The sequence below is a fragment of the Streptopelia decaocto genome (assembly GCF_964273445.1).
Source record: "Streptopelia decaocto genome assembly, chromosome: 22".
Classification (NCBI taxonomy): Eukaryota; Metazoa; Chordata; class Aves; order Columbiformes; family Columbidae; genus Streptopelia; species Streptopelia decaocto.
The window spans coordinates 1,660,627-1,682,683 of NC_138677.1; the positions used below are offsets into that span (position 1 = coordinate 1,660,627).

At 48.3% G+C, this 22,057-nt stretch overlaps 2 protein-coding genes across 2 annotated transcripts in view; one reads left to right on the top strand and one right to left on the bottom strand.

Annotated features, from left to right (window-relative positions):
- Window positions 1–22,057, top strand: part of LOC309449213 (feather keratin Cos1-2) — a gene marked incomplete at its 3' end in the record, with an annotated part of 28,181 nt that overhangs the window by 4,004 nt on the left and 2,120 nt on the right. The window lies entirely within an intron of this gene.
- LOC309449035 (feather keratin Cos1-2-like) lies at window positions 17,366–17,671 on the bottom strand (the record flags this gene model as incomplete). The annotated part of the gene is made up of 1 exon (XM_082070945.1): window positions 17,366–17,671. The coding sequence occupies one exon, from the start codon at window positions 17,669–17,671 to the stop codon at window positions 17,366–17,368; it is 306 nt and encodes a 101-aa protein (XP_081927071.1).

Here is a 22,057-nt window from a genome sequence, read left to right on the forward strand (position 1 = left end):
ATATTTGGTACCAAAAGAATCTTTTCTGGGGAGATAATTACAAAATGGGAACCGGTTCCACTGCTAAAATTCCACCTTGCTCCCCATTAGGATGCATCCTTACATATTAGAGTAATTGCTTATATTGTTAGAAAAGCATTTAAATTGTTAAAATGCTATGATAGATGTGAATTTAGAAGAGGTTGTATTTAAAAGTTGCTAGAATATTAACTGATTTAGATTTAGGAAAATAGAATAATGGATTGATGTTTATTATACTGGTTTATACTGGTTTTTGACATCTCTAAAGTGTAAAAGGTAGATGGAGCTAAGGAATGTAACTATTGTTGAGCTACTTGAAATTGCATATAAAGTGTATTATGGCTGGAATGAAATGGGAAAACAAAAGACCAAAACATCCCAGGCCTGTGTGCAGCTCATTGTAACTGAGGAGTTTCCCAGAGCCTCCCACTTTGTACCAGCCATTATGCCAGCTGCGTGACCTTGGTTATCTCTAAACTGCAGCAAGAAGAGAAAGAAAAACAAAAATGGAAAAACCTGGCTGCCTGCTTTTAAAGCAGTGAAAGGGGGGTTTTCTCTCCCCCCCACAGCAGAGATGTAATACTGAATGGAGCAGTCTGAGGGTGCAGTTTAAAGGCATCCTTAGTAGACCCACAGTTCTAATGAAACTGGAAAACTAAATCAAAAATTTGTTGATAGACTTATTCTGTGGTAATTAGTTGTAAGAGACTTCTTAGTAAATTCACCATGCTAGTTTTTGAGGTCATGGGAGAGAACGAAAGAAAGGCCATTTTTTGAGACCAATGGCATGTCAAATTTGGAACAAAGTTTTAATACGTAAATTCTTATAGTTGCCAGAAAGTCCTATAGTTCTCTTAGGTTAAGATTTGTTAAGTAAATTAAGCTCAAATAACATTTTCTGAGAATTCTGTTTAGTTGCATGGCCTACAAGAAGCTGCTGGGATGGTGCAGATCTGCTTGCTGCAAGTGAGAAATCTCCAAGGAAATTTCAAATGCTGTATTTCCACTAGTATTAACAGCCAATGTTTCGATAAAGCAAATTCTACACTGATAGATCTGAAACAGGATTTCGATCTGGTAAGGGAAAACAATATCCAATAACTATGACAGCCAAAATGGAGTTAGAAACTTTGAGGAATGAATTTATGACAACATTACAGGCTGGCTGCATTCGATTGGACTTGCAGATTTGTTTATAGCTACAACATAGAAACAACCTGTGGCTATTGTGGGACAGTATGATGAGACTGCTAGCAAACTGATATACCGACTGTTATATACCAATTGTCACTCTGATCAAGAAAATGCAGGGAATGAATTTAAGTCTTAATAGGCCATGATCCTTTTGTCATATATGTACCATTTGTGAAATTTAATTCTGATTTTTTATTTGTAATCTATGTCTTTATAGATTGCACTAGCTGATTTTCTTAACAGCACAGCTTTTGCCTAAATGTAAATTGCTGCAGAACCTGCAAGTCCTTAACATCAGGTCATAGGCCATACTTGTATTTGGTCTGATCTTACATACTTGCAAAGTTTTTGTTGATGGTTCTGGGAAGTCTCATAAAGCTGTAGTGGTTTGATGTGGAGATAACAATTGGCATCATTCTGAAAAAATTATTGAAGGTTCAACCCAATTAGCAGAACTTGGCACAGCTTTAAATTACTTAGAGCTTTTTAAGGAGGAACCTCTAAATTTGATTTGTGACTTTGAGTACGTAATCAAGATCTAACACACGTATCTGGTTCTGAACTTTTTGTTTGTTTGTTTGTTTGTTTGTTTTTATAAAAAAAAAAAAAAAAAGGGGGAAGTAGGGGAAACACCACAAAACCAATTGTCAAAAGCATTGTATGTGATGAAATACTTTGCAAGCATGACCCAAAACCATGCTAAATCAGAAAGAACCTACATTAGTTATGGTCAAATCACTAGTCATTGGAAAAGGCCTCATCAGTTGATAACCTGGGGAAAAGGTTATGTTTGTGTCATTACAGGCCGAGGATTGAAGTGGATTCAACAAAGATTCAACGGATGCACAGGAGGGAGATAAGTTGTGAGGACTGATTCAGATGTAAACCATGGATCCCAATTCAGTGTTACAGATGCTCGCAGACCTGGTGGTCTAGAAGCCTATTAGCAAGCAGGTGGTGTACCTTCTGTGGAGAATGGCAATTTGAACAATCAGCAGGAGATCCAAAAGGGTGATATTATGATTAGATAGTTAATGCATAGATAAGGTAAAATTATGAGATATCTCTACCATAGTAAACTAAGTTTAGCAACTGATAAAGTTTTAGAAGGGTTATCAAGGTTAAGCTATTGATCTTTTAAATAGGTTAAGATAACTTTTAAGATATTAATTCAATTATTAGTATATGCTGATGATATTAAGTATATTACTCTATAAACTGCGCAGTTATAGATATTTAGGAGGTTAAGAGAAAATATTGTATTAACTTGTCTGGTTATTTTGAATCTATTAAAATAGTGTGTTGATAAGGTTGTTATAGTAGAATTAAGGTTTTAAGAATAGGCAGGTAGTAGTTTGATCTTATTAAGTAAGGTTTAACTGCATTATATGTAATTGTAATTATGTTGTTAATCACGTGTTCTATGTTGCAGTATATTTCAAAAATGATGCACCGTGCGGTTTAAGGGGCCTGACTAATTCAGGAAAAGAAAGGGGGAAGTGTGGAGGGGTCTTGATAGATAAAGACCTGTTGCTGAATTAGTCAGGCTCAAAGGAATCTCAAGGCCTCTTCGAGAAGCTGAGATCAGAGTCTGCTGTGAGAAAGAGGGGCGTTCCACAATCACCGGGGTCCTGGCGTGGCGTGAATCATCGGACGTATCATCAGTGAGACTCCAGAGCACGGACAGCCCACGATACTCATTTAGCGAATCCATGCTTGGAGTGTGGACGCGTGATTAGAATATAGTTACGTATATAAGGAGACTTGTTTCTGTAATAAATGGCTTAGCGTGATTCACATTGAATCGACTGGTTTTGCTGAGTCCTTATCTCGCTCTAACACACGTGGGCACAGACAGCGAGACAGAGGAACCTCATGCAGTCCTTCAGCATCTGGCAGGGCCCAGTTGCTCTCCAGACACTGGTCTGCATCCAGATCATACAATAGCATAGAATAATTTTGCTCAGGAGTTCAATCAGATACCTCCCAGGAGTAGCTTGCACCTATTGCCCCTCGTCTTTTCCATGTGATTGCTTGTAACAAGGGAGTCTGATCTTCTTTCCAGGTGCTCTTCTAATCCTGGAGCATAGTGCTGAGGTCTCCCCTATGCTTCCCCAAGCTGAACAACCCCAGTTCTCTCAGCCTTTCCTTATGCTGCAGATTCTTATTCCATTAATCATCTTTGTGAGCCTTCTCTGGAATATTTCCAGTCCATCCACATATTTGTTGTATAGAAGTGACCGAAATTGATCACAAATTTAAGATTTGGCCTGACAAGCTCTGAGTAGAGTGTGATAATTACTTCTTGTGTCTCCACCGGTGATGCCCTTGCTAATGCAACCGGGCATCCTGTTGGCCTTCTTTGCTGCAGCAGGACATTGTTCACTCCTATGGAGCTGCTTGTCCAGCAGGACCACCAGGTCCCTTTCTACAGAGCTGCTCCCCAGCCAGCTAGGTCCCAGCCTGTGCTAGGATTATGTTTTCCCATGGGCAGCACCTTACACTTCGCTGATATAATTCCTGAGTTAGGATTTGTATCAGCCTCACTCAGGCCACAAAATGGAGTCCCCACTTGCTGAGAACCCAATGACCCTAAGGCCCACAGCAACCCCAGAACAGCACTGGTTGTTCAAAGGCGCTTTTTCTGGCCATTATTCTGTCATGATTGCACAGAGGGTGACTGGGCAGATGGCTTGCATGGCAGGATCTTCCCAGCAGTGCAGTCCCTGGTCGTTGGAGAGCTGTCCTGCAAGAAACCCTGCACACCCCTGGGAACCCCATGGGCACACCAAAGGGCAGGGCTGTGCCCTCATGATAGGACACCTCTCCCCCCACCAAGCTCTGCAGTAAACAGCACCAGTGTTGGTGGTAATACTGGGAGGAAGAGTACTGGTCCTCAACCCAGGAAGACAAGCCCCCTGCATGCGACCACTGACCTGCTCTGCCCTGGGGCCCAGGCAATGGACCCCAGCATGGAGCATCTCCATGCACATGGGAGCTGCTGCCTAGAAGACCTAGGCAATCAAGACTGTCCTCTGGATACATGCATCTGCCACTCTAGATGGAAAATGGTCTCATATGGACCTGCTGACTCACACTTTGAGGGTTCTCATTTCTCTTGATCGTGACTGTCCTTCTAGAGAAGAAGATCGAAGGTTTGTGTCACTCTTTGCTATTCCCTGCCTGCAGAGTATGTCTTTTACAGTGAAGAAATCTTGGAAATCAAGAGGACAATAGCTACGCACTATCCTATTTTCTCTTAAAAAAAAAAAAAAAAAGTGTATCTCAATTGCAATAAACTCTTTTGGAATGAGGATTTTCTTTGTGATGACAGTGGTGCAGTAGAGTGGATGGCATATTGTAACATCAGGATTGAAGGGTATCACTGGGAGGGACAGGGAATCATAGAATATTGAATAGTGGAAGTGACCTTAAATGATCACCTGGTCCAATCTTTCATGGGAAAGAGAGACAAGATGAGATTGGCTACCACCCTGTCCAATCACATCGTGGAAACTTGCAGCGATGGGAACCCTACCACATCCCTGGGAGGTCATTCCAGTGAAGGATTGGTCTTACTGTAGAAAAGGTATTTCTTATGTCAAACTGAGACCTCTCCCAGTGACACTTGGACTCATTAGCGCTTGTCTTCTCCATGTGGCTCCTTTGAATGAGAGAGCTGCCATCCTCTTTGTCGATATTATTTAAATACTAGAATATGTTGAGGAGGTCTGCCCAAGCCTTCTGTTCATCCAGCAGAAAAAGACCTATCTCCTTCAGCCTTTCCTCAGAGAACAGGTTCTCCCATCCTTTGGTCCAACTACATGCATACACGAGAGTGGTGGTGGCTGTCAGATCAGGATCAGGGAAGGCTGAGTCAGGGGACTTGGATCCCAGCAGTGGCTTTCTTGATGCAGAAGGGCCAGTCAGCAGAAGTGGCAATGGTGTGAAGATGACCAGAATCCCAATGCCATTGTTACCAAGACTTGCAGGAAAGAGGTTTTGCATATGGTGACATTACAATTCCAGGACATAAGTGAGAGGATCATGAACTCAGAGATAGCCAGGAAGACTGGAATCCATCAGAATGACTGTGCCCGGAAGCAGGCAACATAGATGATTTTCCTCAAGGCAAGGAAAGTCTCCATCATTTTTGACACAACAGTGGTGGTTTATCCTGTCTCCACCAAGGAAATACGAGGAGACAGAAGAATGGAGGTCATTCTCTTCCAGGATTCAAAGATACATGGAGAAGATAATGGCACATGGGGCCATGTGCCCACCCTGGGAGGGATGGAAGGCCCAGGGGAACGAGATCAATGACAGGTGTCTTCTTCTCCATTGCCATGGTCCAGTACATGACTAGGAGGAATCAGTTGTCCAGACAAGAGGGAAGGAGCAAAGCCACAGTGGGTTAAATCTACTATTTTAGTTACTTTCAGAAGGGCAAACCACCTTTGTTTCTGACTGAGAGAAACCACTTACCCCAGGTAAGGGTCTGACCATGCCAGGGCGCAGGTGTGGAAATGGACCAGAGCAGAAAGGACCTGGCAGAGTTTTACCAACATTCCTGCTCTGCTGGACCTCACCATTGCCATGAAATGGCTGATTCGCATTGCATATAATTGCATGTGTGACAGTTCCGGGGTGCATTGGTTTCTTAATTGCCTCATTCTTAATTGTTTACTTTAAATGACCAAAGTGCCTATTTGGTCTAATGTGGACCATGGCTGGAGATTATATCAGGTGTGACTGGGAAGAGCAGAGAATGTTGGGTAAGAAATGCCTATGTCTTTGCTCAAGGGAGCAAAGAAAGTGTGAGACAAACACTATGTTGACTGTACCTCAGGACCAGCTCCACTCAATATATTTATGAAAACATGAAATTGATTAAGTGTGTTGCAAAGTGACAAAATCCACTGCAAGGAGTCCCACCCTTCCCTTCATCCACCTTTTTCCCTGAGAAGAATGGAAGAGTTGACAAAGAGCAAAACAGGACTCGGAGGCCCAGGCTTGGATGCAGCACAACTTTAATGAGTCTCAAGAAGGAAAGGAGGTTGCTCAGAGGGAGCACCACAGACAGCCCCAAGGATGTGGTGAAACTCGTGAAGGGCGAGAGAGAAACAGGTCACTTCTAGGCTGGCCTTGGAGACAGAATCGGCACAGGAAAAAGACAGAGACACAAGTGGAAGAAGGAAACAATGGTTCAAAGGTCTGAATGCAATGCCATGAAGCTCTATTTCCTTTCAAGGACCGTGTTCCAAGGTCTTAGCAGGTTCTTGCCCAAGGACGTTGCCAGCAGCTTTAGCAGGGTCGGCATCTGCTGCCACAGTAGCGGCTGGTAATGCAGGAGAGGTCAAAGCCCCCAGAGTTGATGGGCACTCCCTCACAGCTGAGGATGCTGCCAACAGCAGCAGAGGTGGAGGAGCCCACAACGGTGTTCTGAGGGAAGGAGCTGAGGATGGGGCCGGGCAGGGTCACCACCACGGGGGAGGGCTCGATGACAACGGTGGAGCTCTGGCACTGCCTGCAACAGGGCTCATTGCAGCTGTTGGCCAGCGGGGTTGGGCCACAGGGCTGGCAGGGCACACATGGGTTGCAGCAGGACATGTCTCTGGGCCAGAGGTTCACCTGAGAGAGAGGGCAGGAGGAAATAAAGCATGAGGGGTTGCTCTTGAGAAGCACCACTGCACCAAAACACCATGGAGCCAAGGCACCTCCTGGCCAGGCATACACTGCCCACATCAAATCCGAGAAGCCACCTCCACTAAGTCCCAAACTCTCTCTGCGGAAGACCTTCTGTCCAAATTCCTGTCCCACAGGAAAAAGCTCCCATCAGGACAGACCCTTTCAGATGACACACACATTGAAAAAAGACACCCGATCCAGAAGCAGGAGAAGAAGAGACCTCATACTCACCTGATTCCCAAGGAGAAGGAGGCAAAAGAAGTGGATGAGAGAGCAGAGCGTTGGGCTGATTTTTATAGGAGTCCTGCACTGCCTCAGGCCTAGGCACCCTTTGTGGAAGTAATAATTTTCTGACAAGCTCGTGGTGAATGCAAAACACACCAGCTAATGGTATGGGCTGTGTCCTGGTTTCCTGCACTGCTGCCTTTCCATTTCCTGGTATCTGCCACATATTTTCCTACGTGAAGGCTTCCTCTTTAACTGCCGGGATTAGAGGCCTGTCGATTTCTGGGTTGGACACATGTTGGCATGTATTTCTTTTTAGTTCATGTCCATTCCATCACGGACGCTTCTTTAGAAGGCTGGATGAGAAATCCCAGGATTTCCGGGGCAAGAATGAATCATTGTGTTCAGAAGACAGGGACTCCGAGCAGGAGGGTCAAGTGGAGGCAGGTGGTGTCAGCCTGGGAAACTCTGGTGGGTTCTTTTGTATGATCTTAATGACAGCAAGGGTCCCAGCTGCTCCCAGCACTGCAATCCTTGACTTGTCCCCAAGGACTCCTGTGACTGTGTGCACTGCCCTCTGTCATTCTTCCTTTGCTCTCTCCACTAGTCTCTGGCTCTCATATTCCTAGGAGGGTGGGCTGCGCTTCAGGTTTTCATGTCTCTTTCGCTCTAAACTGCCCTCAGGAGGAAACTGCAACCTATTTGGCCTCCTCCTGTCTCTGGGCAGTCCATGGATCCCTGAGACTCCCTAAGCAATGCTGCCAGTGCATCTGTCCTGCTTAGAGTGCCCCATCCCTGCTCTGGAGGGGAGGTCCCTGGCAGCTCCTCAGTCACGTCCATTTCTATGTGCTCATCTGTAAGAATGTGCCTGTTAGCGTGACTGTGTACCAGTCTGTTTGATTTCCTACATGCTCATCCATGTGCTTGTCTGCCTGGCCGTGCACACACCTGTGTGCCTCTGGTGAGACCGTGTTTCTATTTTCCTGTACAATTCTTTGCGCGTCTCTGGCCTCGTGCAGATTTGCTTGTGTCTGTGCATCTCTGAGATTCCTGTTGCACACGCGAGCACGTTGGATACGTGTTTAGTGCATGTGTGTGTGTACATAGTTGTGCCTGACCATTCCGAGTCCCACGTTGACACCCCTCTGTGTCAGTACCAGGCACTGACACAGTCTCAGCCCCTCATGTAAGAGGTCAGGGACAGTGCCCCAGCCCTCTGGTCTCAGTGAGGAGAAAGCCCAACCCTGGACAACTCATTTTATCTTGGCTCCAGGCAGCTTCAAAGGGCTGAGCTGTTTCTCAGGGTCTTTGCATCTGACTCTTGTAAATGCTTTGGTGTTACAGGATTCACTTGGCTCTGTGAATGAGGCTTGTCCATAGCCAGGAGTTATTGGAAAAAGATTGAGAGCCTGGGGAGGCTGAGAGGAGGAAGATGGTGAACATGAGGCGTGTAGCCAACGGCACCAGTAAAGAGCACCAGTGCTGGACAGAGCCAAGCATCCCAAGTGCCAGCAATACTAGATAAGTCCAGCAGTGCTGTAAGTTCTCTTTCCAAGCCTCTAATGAGACACTGACTCCAAACTGTTCTTACAAACTCTTTGGCTGTGGCTGAGATGCAGGAGATGAAGCTTCTGGGTCCTATGGCCTGGAGAAGGAGAGTGGGATTCAAACACCAGCTAACATCACCACACAGAGGAAAGCAGAGGTCTCCAGAGAAGGAGACTCCACAACCTCTCTCGGCAGCCTGTTCCTGTGCTCTGTCACCCTAGAAGAAGTTATTCCTCATGTTCAGATGGAAGCTCCTGTGCTTCAGCCTGTGCCCATTGCTCATCATCCTATCACTGGCCAGCCCTGCAAGGATTCTGGTACCATCATTTTGAAATCCACTCTTAAGATACTTGTAAACATTGATAAGATCACCTCTCAGCCTTCTCTTCTGCAGGCTGAACTGACACAGCTGTCTCAGTCTCTCCTCTTAAGAAAGATGCTCTAGGCTCTGATTGTCTTAGTAGCATGTCGCTGGACTCCATCCAGTAATTCCTTGTCCCGCTTAAACCGGAGGCCCAGAACTGGGTGCTTTTCCTTACATGCAGGCATTCTGGCTCACACCACAGTGCCTTTCCTCCTCCCCAAATGATGGGGAGAAAGACATTCCTCAGGGTCCTCAAAGTGTTCTGGGAGATGGCGCATGTCCTGGGTAGGACACCTCTCTGCAGTAGACAGAAGAGGGCACCTCTGGACTAGCTGGGCTGAGGGTCTTGACTGTTCACTGCTCCACACCTGCCTCCCATCAGGCAACTCTGGGGAAAGACCTCTTCCCTTGTGGGATTTGGGGTCCACTGAGACACCCCAGTGACTTGGCGACTCTGCAGTGAGTTACCAGTGGTGGAAAGCCGCATGGGGGCTCTGCCTGCCTTGAAGAACCCTTCCCATTCCACTTGTGCATTCACTGCTCCAAATAAAAGCTTTTTCACTGTGGAGGTGCTCAAACACTGGAAGAAGTAGTTCAAAGAGGTTGTGGAGTCTTAGCTGTGGAGATACTACAATCCTGTCTTGATAGAGCTCTTAGGCAATGTGCTCTAACTGACCCTACTCTAGCAGAGGCATTGGGTGAGGTTGTCTGCAAAGGGGCCTTCCAACCTCAACAATTCCAAGATACTGTGAAATGCAGAGCTCAAAGTGCAGTAGCAATACCAGGAAATTCAGGTTTCTCTCCGGGTCAACACACAGGGACCCTGAATTGAATTGCCCCCTATCACTGCAGTGTTCTTCAGTCCAAATCCTCCCCAGGCCCATGCTGAAGTCCAGCAAAGCTCTTGTGCCCACCCCTTCAGGAGACACCGCTGCAGCCCAGCCCTGTCCAAAATGTCTCTCCAGAGCTACTCTCACTTCTTAGCCAAGCACTCTTGTTGGGGCACTCTGGGCGGGAATTCAAAGGCAACATAAAGAGAAACAGCAGCACGTGTGATGTCATTACCTGCAAAATAACCATTCTTTCGGAGCATGCAGGAAAATTGTAGCTTATGAACTGTGTGCCTTTTAGCTTGAGGCCATGTGAAGACAAAAGGAAAACTAGTTCAACTGGTCACTCCCTCAAAAAGTTCAGTCAACTCCTTCACATTAGGAACCAAGTGAATGAGAACTCTCTTGTCTCCTTGCCCTCCTCTTAAGAGGAAGGGGTCCAGCCTTCAAGGACAATTCCATTGATACCTTTCCCTTGGTCCCTTGTTAGTGCTCTGAGATTGTGATTATGGGAGAGGGAAGAGGAGAGCTGGTTTGTCATGAAGAGGGGTTGAGGTGGCTTTGTGGCTATAGGCCATGCAGGAGGATTGCTGGCCTCAGGAAAATAAACCCTTGCTCCCCGCTGCACAGCATCTACCTCCCCTCCCATCAGTTGCCCAGGGTCTTTTTTGGTGGGGTTTCAGCCCTTCTCTTGCTGTATCTCTGCTCAGAAATATTCCCCTTGGCCTCTGAGCATGCCTCAAGCATGGTGATCCCATTTCTGCTGTGTCCGTGGGAAGACCCCAGTGCTGCAGGAGACCCTGGGGTGACAGCAGCATCATAAGCACTCGAGGCCATTCCTCTTGGTCTGGATGGAGGTGGTCTTGGGCAGGAGGCTCAGACACAGAAGATGGCTACGGGGATGTAAGGAGAGGATTGTAGGAGAAATTGCTTTGGCCAGAGAGGCTCATGTTAGGCTTCCCAGCATCTCCAGAACCAGGGGCCATGGCATGCAAAGGGATCGTGTGTCCTGGGTACACGAGCACAAATATCAATTGACATTACCGCTGATCAAGCCCACAGCAGAGCAAGAGCGAGAGCAGAAGAAACAGGCTGGTTCTGATGGCACAGATAGGAAGCAGAAATAAAGCACGGAAATGACAGGCACTCCTGGTCCCTTTTAACTGCCATAACTGTTGCAAATCCAAGAAGACCTTGGCTGGCTTCAAGGAACCCACCCACCTGGCTACTGTCTCCTTCATCTATGGGACAGGTGGAAAACATAAGGTGAAAACTGTCATGGCTCCAGTCAAAGACAGGGGTATTACTCACCCATGATCATTAGGGGCAAAATAGGCCTGACTTGGAGAAGAATAATTGAAATTGCTAACAATAAGAAAAGAAGCGGGATGGTAAAAAACATCCAAAATAGCCTTAAGAATTTCCCCACATTCCTTAACTCTTTTTAACAGATTCAACTTCAATCCTTCAGTGCAGGCTTCTCTATTTGATTAACTCTTAAACAATACAGTGGGATGCAGACTATGGGGTTGTGGTCAATACACAACAGTTCCTTTCTGATCCAACACAGACATTGACTGACCTACCTGTGAAAACCATCAGAGTGTTTGTGGCTTTCCCTACTACACACGTCCCTGCATTCTCAGACACAGCTGATGGGCCCTCCGACTCAGTTCTTTTATGGGGACGTGGAAGCCCTGGTGCTTGAAAAGCAAAGGAGTTTGACTGAAAACTCTTGGACTCTCCCTAATGCACCCAGAGATTTGGTCCTGCATCTCACAGCAGAGCTACACCTGGACCCCAGTCTAATACACATCTGATGAGAGCTGACAGCTACTGCCTCACTCAGCCACCAGGCTGACCAGCTGCTCTCTGAGAACCTCTCTGCCAGGACAAAAGCATCACCACTCAGCTGCAGATGGGCTGCTTTTAGCATGGGCAGCCTTCTGTTCTACACTGCTCTTGGACTCACCAGGGAAGTCCCCTGCTACAACATGCATGTGTCTTCATGATGAGGGTCACAGAGGTACAGAGGGACACAAGTGTGCTCGTGCAGGTCTGCATCGAACCATGCAACAATCTGTATGCTCACAGAAAGCCAGAAAACCATCAGCAAATGGGTACATTGTTGAGGACATGTTGGGGACGACTGCGCTAGAAAAGGATTCAAGTTCCAAAGGGAAAACCAGGCCCCTAACAATCTCCTGGCATTTCCTGAGGACCTGCAGAGAGTGCAAGGAGAGGGCATGAGGCAAAGGAGCCCAGCAAAATCATCCTGAGAGCACTGTTAGTGTCGTGATAGTATCAGACACTCCCAGCAGAGGCCCACCTGCATCCAACAATGAACAACCATTAGAGAGGTGGAGGAAATAAGAGAAAAGGATATGGCATGTTGTCCCAAATGTCCGTCCTTGGTCACCGGATGGGAAACATTACAGCGTTGCCCTTTTCTGGACAGCTTTGCCACAAAGGAGCCCACAGTAATGACCCAACTGAAAATCACCTACCTGCACAGGATGCCACCAGCACTTGGCCTGAGTCTTCTGCCCACGCTGACGTCTGTCTACCCTGGAAATCCTCAGGCCTTTCATCCTGGCACTTACAGAAAAGCCTTCATATGGGAAAGCACATGGCAGAAAACAGGAAATGAAAAGGCGACAGTGCATGAAATCAGGACACAGCCCATGCCATTAGCCAATGTGTTTTACATTCATCATGAGCTTGTCAGAAAATTATTGCTTCCACAAAGGGTGCCTGAGCCTGAGGCAGTGCAGGACTCCTATAAATGGCAGCCCAACTCCCTGCTCTCTCATCCACTTCTCTCGCTTCATTCTCTTTGGGAATCAGGTGAGTGTGAAGCCTCTTGTCCTCCTGCTTCAGGATCCGGTGTCTTTTTTCAAGGTGTGTCTCAGCTGATAGGGTCTGTCCTTGCCCTGGGGTGAGAGTTGCTTCTCATGGGAGAGGGACGGGGAGAGAATGTCTTCTGCTGAGAGAGGCAGGGACTTAGTGGGGGTGGCTGCTGAGATTTGAGGTGGGCAGTGTATGCTGGTCCAGGAGGTACCTTGTGTCCTCTGTGGTTGGGTGCAGTGCTGCTTTTCATGTGCACGTCATGCTCTGTTTCATCCTGTCCTCTCAGGTGAGCCTCTATCCCAGAAACATGTCCTGCTGCAACCCATGCGTGCCCTGCCAGCCCTGTGGCCCGACCCCACTGGCCAACAGCTGCAATGAGCCCTGTTGCAGGCAGTGCCAGAGCTCCACCATCGCCATCCAGCCCTCCTCGGTGATTGTGACCCTGCCCGGCCCCATCCTCAGCTCCTTCCCACAGAACACCGTTGTGGGCTCCTCCACCTCTGCTGCTGTTGGCAGCATCCTCAGCTGTGAGGGAGTTCCCATCAACTCTGGGGGCTTTGACCTCTCCTGCATTACCAGCCGCTACTCTGGCAGCAGATGCCGACCCTGCTAAAGCTGCCGGCAATGTCCTTGGGCGAGAACCTCTCAAGACCTTGGAACATGGTCCTTGAAAGGAAGTAGAGCTTCATGGCGTTACATTCAGAGCTCTGAACTCGTTTCCTTCTTTGACTCACGTCTCTCTCTCTTGCTTTTGCCGATTCTGTCTCCCAAGGGCAGTGTGGCAGGGACCTGTTCTTGTCCCTCCCTCTGCAGGGCAGGCAGACTGACACTCTGCAGGAGCTTCACTGCAATCTTATGGCTGTCCATGGTGCTCCTTCTGAGCCACCTCCTTTTCTTCTTGAGTCTCATTAAACTTGTGCTGCATCCCAGTCTGGGCCTCTGAGTCCTCCTTTGTTCTGAGGCAACTCTTCCACTGTGCTCAGGGAAAACGTGGAGGATGGGGAGGGTTGGACTCCCTGCAGTGGATTGTTTTATGGCCTTTCCTTTGGAGCTGAAGAACACATTCATGGCTATGCTACAGGCAATGGCCTTAAGTGAGTAAAGGGTTCCAAAGTGTAGCAGGTGTGGAGCTGGGAAACAGCAAGTCCTGGGGACAATCCACATTCTCATCTCTCTCATTCCTTCCCCTCCATTACCTGATCTTGTGTGCATGGTCAACACACATGGGCACAGACAGCGAGACAGAGGAACCTCATGCAGTCCTTCAGCATCTGGCAGGGCCCAGTTGCTCTCCAGACACTGGTCTGCATCCAGATCATACAATAGCATAGAATAATTTTGCTCAGGAGTTCAATCAGATACCTCCCAGGAGTAGCTTGCACCTATTGCCCCTCGTCTTTTCCATGTGATTGCTTGTAACAAGGGAGTCTGATCTTCTTTCCAGGTGCTCTTCTAATCCTGGAGCATAGTGCTGAGGTCTCCCCTATGCTTCCCCAAGCTGAACAACCCCAGTTCTCTCAGCCTTTCCTTATGCTGCAGATTCTTATTCCGTTGATCATCTTTGTGAGCCTTTTCTGGAATATTTCCAGTCCATCCACATATTTGTTGTATAGAAGTGACCAAAATTGAACACAAATTTAAGATTTGGCCTGACAAGCTCTGAGTAGAGTGTGATAATTACTTCTTGTGTCTCCACCGGTGGTGCCCTTGCTAATGCAACCGGGCATCCTGTTGGCCTTCTTTGCTGCAGCAGGACGTTGTTCACTCCTATGGAGCTGCTTGTCCAGCAGGACCACCAGGTCCCTTTCTACAGAGCTGCTCCCCAGCCAGCTAGGTCCCAGCCTGTGCTAGGATTATGTTTTCCCATGGGCAGCACCTTACACGTGGCTGAGATAATTCCCGAGTTGGGATTTGTATCAGCCCCAATCAGGCCACAAAATGGAGTCCCCACTTGCTGTGAATCTAATGACCGTAAGGTCCACCGCAGCCCTAGGACAGCACTGAATGTTCAAAGGCGCATTTTCTGGCCATTATTCTGTCATGATTGCACAGAGGGTGCCTGGGCAGATGGCTTGCATGACAGGATCTTCCCAGCAGTGCAGTCCCTGGTCGTTGGAGAGCTGTCCTGCAAGAAACCCTGCACACCCCTGGGAACCCCATGGGCACACCAAAGGGCAGGGCTGTGTCCTCATGATAGGACACCTCTCCCCCCACCAAGCTCTGCAGTAAACAGCACCAGTGTTGGTGGTTATACTGGGAGGAATTGTATTGGTCCTCAACCCAGGAAGACAAGCCCCCCGCATGCGACCACTGACCTGCTCTGCCCTGGGGCCCAGGCAATGGACCCCAGCATGGAGCATCTCCATGCACATGGGAGCTGTTGCCTAGAAGACCCAGGCAATCAAGACTGTCCTCTGGATACATGCATCTGCCACTCTAGATGGAAGATGGTCTCATATGGACCTGCTGACTCACACTTTGAGGGTTCTCATTTCTCTTGATCGTGACTGTCCTTCTAGAGAAGAAGGTCACAGGTTTGTGTCCCTCTTTGTTATTCCCTGAGTATGTCTTTTACAATGAAGAAGTCTTGGAAATTAAGAGGACAATAGCCACGCACTATCCTAATTTCTCTGAAAAAAAAAGAAGTGTATCTCAATTGCATTAAACTCTTTTGGAATGAGGATTTTCTTGTGATGACAGTGGTGCAGAAGAGTGGATGGCATATTGTGACATCACGATTGAAGGGTATTACTGGGAGGGGCAGGGAACCATAGAATATTGAATAGTGGAAGTGACCTTGAATGATCATCTGGTCCAATATTCATGGGAAAGAGAGACAAGGTGAAATTGGCTACCACCCTGTCCAATCACATCGTGGAAACTTGCAGCGATGGGAACCCTACCACATCCCTGGGAGGTCATTCCAGTGAAGGATTGGTCTTACTGTAGAAAAGGTATTTCTTATATCAAACTGAGACCTCTCCCAGTGATGCTTGGAGTCATTGGCGCTTGTCTTCTCCATGTGACTTCTTTGAATGAGAAAGCTTCCCTCTTCTTTGTCGATATTATTTAAGTACTAGAATATGTTGAGGAGGTCTGCCCAAGCCTTCTGTTCATCCAGCAGAAAAAGACCTGTGTCCTTCAGCCTTTCCTCAGAGAACAGGTTCTCCCATCCTTTGGTCCAATTACATGCATACACGAGAGTGGTTGTGGCTGTCAGATCAGGATCAGGGAAGGCTGAGTCAGGGGACTTGGATCCCAGCAGTGGCTTTCTTGATGCAGAAGGGCCAGTCAGCAGAAGTGGCAATGGTGTGAAGATGACCAGAATCCCAATACCATTGTCACCAAGGCTTGCAGGAAAGAGGTTTTGCATATGGTGACATTACAATTCCAGGACATAAGTGAGAGGAACATGAACTCAGAGATAGCCAGGAAGACTGGAATCCATCAGAATGACTGTGCCTGGAAGCAGGCAACATAGATGATTTTCCTCAAGGCAAGGAAAGTCTCCATCATTTTTGACACAACAGTGGTGGTTTATCCTGTCTCCACCAAGGAAATACGAGGAGACAGAAGAATGGAGGTCATTCTCTTCCAGGATTCAAAGATACATGGAGAAGATAATGGCACATGGGGCCATGTGCCCACCCTGGGAGGGATGGAAGGCCAAGAGGAACGAGATTAATGACAGGTGTCTTCTTCTCCATTGCCATGGTTCAGTACATGACTAGGAGGAATCAGTTGTCCAGACAAGAGGGAAGGAGCAAAGCCACAGTGGGTTAAATCTACTATTTTAGTTACTTTCAGAAGGACAAACCACCTTTGTTTCTCACTGAGAGAAACCACTTGCCCCAGGTAACGGTCTGACCATGCCAGGGCACAGGTGTGGAAATGGACCAGAGCAGAAAGGACCTGGTAGAGTTTGACCAACATTCCTGTTCTGCTGGAACTCACCATTGCCATTAAATGGCTGATTTGCATTGCATATAATTGCATGTGTGACAGTTCCGGGGTGCATTGGTTTCTTAATTGCCTCATTCTTAATTGTTTACTTTAAATGACCAAAGTGCCTATTTGGTCTAATGTGGACCATGGCTGGAGATTATATCAGGTGTGACTGGGAAGAGCAGAGAATGTCGGTTAAGAAATGCCTATGTCTTTGCTCAAGGGAACAAAGCAAGTGTGAGACACCCACTAAGTTGACTGTCCCTCACGACCAACTCTACTCAATTTATTTATGAAAACATGAAATTAATGTATTGCAAGGAGTCCCACCCTCCCCTTCATCCACCTTTTTCCCTGAGAAGAATGGAAGAGTTGACGAAGAGCAAAACAGGACTCGGAGGCCCAGGCTTGGATGCAGCACAACTTTAATGAGTCTCAAGAAGGAAAGGAGGTTGCTCAGAGGGAGCACCACAGACAGCCCCAAGGATGTGGTGAAACTCGTGAAGGGCGAGAGAGAAACAGGTCACTTCTAGGCTGGCCTTGGAGACAGAATCGGCAAAGGAAAAAGATAAGAGACACAAGTGGAAAAAGGAAACAATGGTTCAAAGGTCTGAATGCAATGCCATGAAGCTCTATTTCCTTTCAAGGACCGTGTTCCAAGGTCTTAGCAGGTTCTTGCCCAAGGACGTTGCCAGCAGCTTTAGCAGGGTCGGCATCTGCTGCCACAGTAGCGGCTGGTAATGCAGGAGAGGTCAAAGCCCCCAGAGTTGATGGGCACTCCCTCACAGCTGAGGATGCTGCCAACAGCAGCAGAGGTGGAGGAGCCCACAACGGTGTTCTGAGGGAAGGAGCTGAGGATGGGGCCAGGCAGGGTCACCACCACGGGGGAGGGCTCGATGACAACGGTGGAGCTCTGGCACTGCCTGCAACAGGGCTCATTGCAGCTGTTGGCCAGCGGGGTTGGGCCACAGGGTTGGCAGGGCACACATGGGTTGCAGCAGGACATGTCTCTGGGCCAGAGGTTCACCTGGGAGAGAGGGCAGGAGGAAATAAAGCATGAGGGGTTGCTCTTGAGAAGCACCACTGCACCAAAACACCATGGAGCCAAGGCACCTCCTGGCCAGGCATACACTGCCCACATCAAATCCGAGAAGCCACCTCCACTAAGTCCCAAACTCTCTCTGCGGAAGACCTTCTGTCCAAATTCCTGTCCCACAGGAAAAAGCTCCCATCAGGACAGACCCTTTCAGATGACACACACATTGAAAAAAGACACCCGATCCAGAAGCAGGAGAAGAAAAGACCTCATACTCACCTGATTCCCAAGGAGAAGGAGGCAAAAGAAGTGGATGAGAGAGCAGAGCGTTGGGCTGATTTTTATAGGAGTCCTGCACTGCCTCAGGCCTAGGCACCCTTTGTGGAAGTAATAATTTTCTGACAAGCTCGTGGTGAATGCAAAACACACCAGCTAATGGTATGGGCTGTGTCCTGGTTTCCTGCACTGCTGCCTTTCCATCTCCTGGTATCTGCCACATATTTTCCTACGTGAAGGCTTCCTCTTTAACTGCCGGGATTAGAGGCCTGACGATTTCTGGGTTGGACACATGTTGGCATGTATTTCTTTTTAGTTCATGTCCATTCCATCACGGACACTTCTTTAGAAGGCTGGATGAGAAATCCCAGGATTTCCGGGGCAAGAATGAATCATTGTGTTCAGAAGACAGGGACTCTGAGCAGGAGGGTCAAGTGGAGGCAGGTGGTGTCAGCCTGGGAAACTCTGGTGGGTTCTTTTGTATGATCTTAATGACAGCAAGGGTCCCAGCTGCTCCCAGCACTGCAATCTTTGACTTGTCCCCAAGGACTCCTGTGACTGTGTGCACTGCCCTCTGTCGTTCTTCCTTTGCTCTCTCCACCAGTCTCTGGCTCTCATATTCCTAGGAGGGTGGGCTGCGCTTCAGGTTTTCATGTCTCTTTCGCTCTAAACTGCCCTCAGGAGGAAACTGCAACCTATTTGGCCTCCTCCTGTCTCTGGGCAGTCCATGGATCCCTGAGACTCCCTAAGCAATGCTGCCAGTGCATCTGTCCTGCTTAGAGTGCCCCATCCCTGCTCTGGAGGGGAGGTCCCTGGCAGCTCCTCAGTCACGTCCATTTCTATGTGCTCATCTGTAAGAATGTGCCTGTTAGCATGACTGTGTACCAGTCTGTTTGATTCCCTACATGCTCATCCATGTGCTTGTCTGCCTGGCCGTGCACACACCTGTGTGCCTCTGGTGAGACCGTGTTTCTATTTTCCTGTACAATTCTTTGCGCGTCTCTGGCCTCGTGCAGATTTGCTTGTGTCTGTGCATCTCTGAGATTCCTGTTGCACACGCGAGCACGTTGGATACGTGTTTAGTGCATGTGTGTGTGTACATAGTTGTGTCTGACCATTCTGAGTCCCACGTTGACACCCCTCTGTGTCAGTACCAGGCACTGACACAGTCTCAGCCCCTCATGTAAGAGGTCAGGGACAGTGCCCCAGCCCTCTGGTCTCAGTGAGGAGAAAGCCCAACCCTGGACAACTCATTTTATCTTGGCTCCAGGCAGCTTCAAAGGGCTGAGCTGTTTCTCAGGGTCTTTGCATCTGACTCTTGTAAATGCTTTGGTGTTACAGGATTCACTTGGCTCTGTGAATGAGGCTTGTCCATAGCCAGGAGTTATTGGAAAAAGATTGAGAGCCTGGGGAGGCTGAGAGGAGGAAGATGGTGAACATGAGGCGTGTAGCCAACGGCACCAGTAAAGAGCACCAGTGCTGGACAGAGCCAAGCATCCCAAGTGCCAGCAATACTAGATAAGTCCAGCAGTGCTGTAAGGTCTCTTTCCAAGCCTCTAATGAGACACTGACTCCAAACTGTTCTTACAAACTCTTTGGCTGTGGCTGAGATGCAGGAGATGAAGCTTCTGGGTCCTATGGCCTGGAGAAGGAGAGTGGGATTCAAACACCAGCTAACATCACCACACAGAGGAAAGCAGCCGGTCTCCAGAGAAGGAGACTCCACAACCTCTCTGGGCAGCCTGTTCCTGTGCTCTGTCACCCTAGAAGAAGTTATTCCTCATGTTCAGATGGAAGCACCTGTGCTTCAGCCTGTGCCCATTGCTCATCATCCTATCACTGGCCAGCCCTGCAAGGATTCTGGTACCATCATTTTGAAATCCACTCTTAAGATACTTGTAAACATTGATAAGATCACCTCTCAGCCTTCTCTTCTGCAGGCTGAACTGACACAGCTGTCTCAGTCTCTCCTCTTAAGAAAGATGCTCTAGGCTCTGATTGTCTTAGTAGCATGTCGCTGGACTCCATCCAGTAATTCCTTGTCCCGCTTAAACCGGAGGCCCAGAACTGGGTGCTTTTCCTTACATGCAGGCATTCTGGCCCACACCACAGTGCCTTTCCTCCTCCCCAAATGATGGGGAGAAAGACCTTCCTCAGGGTCCTCAAAGTGTTCTGGGAGATGGCGCATGTCCTGGGTAGGACACCTCTCTGCAGTAGACAGAAGAGGGCACCTCTGGACTAGCTGGGCTGAGGGTCTTGACTGTTCACTGCTCCACACCTGCCTCCCATCAGGCAACTCTGGGGAAAGACCTCTTCCCTTGTAGGATTTGGGGTCCACTGAGACACCCCAGTGACTTGGCGACTGCAGTGAGTTACCAGTGGTGGAAAGCCGCATGGGGGCTCTGCCTGCCTTGAAGAACCCTTCCCATTCCACTTGTGCATTCACTGCTCCAAATAAAAGCTTTTTCACTGTGGAGGTGCTCAAACACTGGAAGAAGTAGTTCAAAGAGGTTGTGGAGTCTTAGCTGTGGAGATACTACAATCCTGTCTTGATAGAGCTCTTAGGCAATGTGCTCTAACTGACCCTACTCTAGCAGAGGCATTGGGTGAGGTTGTCTGCAAAGGGGCCTTCCAACCTCAGCAATTCCAAGATTCTGTGAAATGCAGAGCTCAAAGTGCAGTAGCAATACCAGGAAATTCAGGTTTCTCTCTGGGTCAACACACAGGGACCCTGAATTGAATTGCCCCCTATCACTGCAGTGTTCTTCAGTCCAAATCCTCCCCAGGCCCATGCTGAAGTCCAGCAAAGCTCTTGTGCCCACCCCTTCAGGAGACACCGCTGCAGCCCAGCCCTGTCCAAAATGTCTCTCCAGAGCTACTCTCACTTCTTAGCCAAGCACCCTTGTTGGGGCACTCGGGGCGGGAATTCAAAGGCAACATAAAGAGAAACAGCAGCACGTGTGATGTCATTACCTGCAAAATAACCATTCTTTAGGCGCATGCAGGAAAATTGTAGCTTATGAACTGTGTGCCTTTTAGCTTGAGGCCATGTGAAGACAAAAGGAAAACTAGTTCAACTGGTCACTCCCTCAAAAAGTTCAGTCAACTCCTTCACATTAGGAACCAAGTGAATGAGAACTCTCTTGTCTCCTTGCCCTCCTCTTAATAGGAAGGGGTCCAGCCTTCAAGGACAATTCCATTGATACCTTTCCCTTGGTCCCTTGTTAGTGCTCTGAGATTGTGATTATGGGAGAGGGAAGCGGAGAGCTGGTTTGTCATGAAGAGAGGTTGAGGTGGCTTTGTGGCTATAGGCCATGCAGGAGGATCCCTGGCCTCAGGAAAATAAACCCTTGCTCCCCGCTGCACAGCATCTACCTCCCCTCCCATCAGTTGCCCAGGGTCTTTTTTGGTGGGGTTTCAGCCCTTCTCTTGCTGTATCTCTGCTCAGAAATATTCCCCTTGGCCTCTGAGCATGCCTCAAGCATGGTGATCCCATTTCTGCTGTGTCCATGGGAAGACCCCTGTGCTGCAGGAGACCCTGGGGTGACAGCAGCATCATAAGCACTCGAGGCCATTCCTCTTGGTCTGGATGGAGGTGGTCTTGGGCAGGAGACTCAGACACAGAAGATGGCTACGGGGATGTAAGGAGAGGATTGTAGGAGAAATTGCTTTGGCCAGAGAGGCTCATGTTAGGCTTCCCAGCATCTCCAGAACCAGGGGGCATGACATGCAAAGGGATCGTATGTCCTGGGTACACAAGCACAAATATCAATTGACATTACCACTGATCAAGCCCACAGCAGAGCAAGAGCGAGAGCAGAAGAAACAGGCTGGTTCTGATGGCACAGATAGGAAGCAGAAATAAAGCACGGAAATGACAGGCACTCCTGGTCCCTTTTAACTGCCATAACTGTTGCAAATCCAAGAAGACCTTGGCTGGCTTCAAGGCACCCACCCACCTGGCTACTGTCTCCTTCATCTACGGGACAGGTGGAAAACATAAGGTGAAAACTGTCATGGCTCCAGTCAAAGACAGGGGTATTACTCACCCATGATCATTAGGGGCAAAATAGGCCTGAC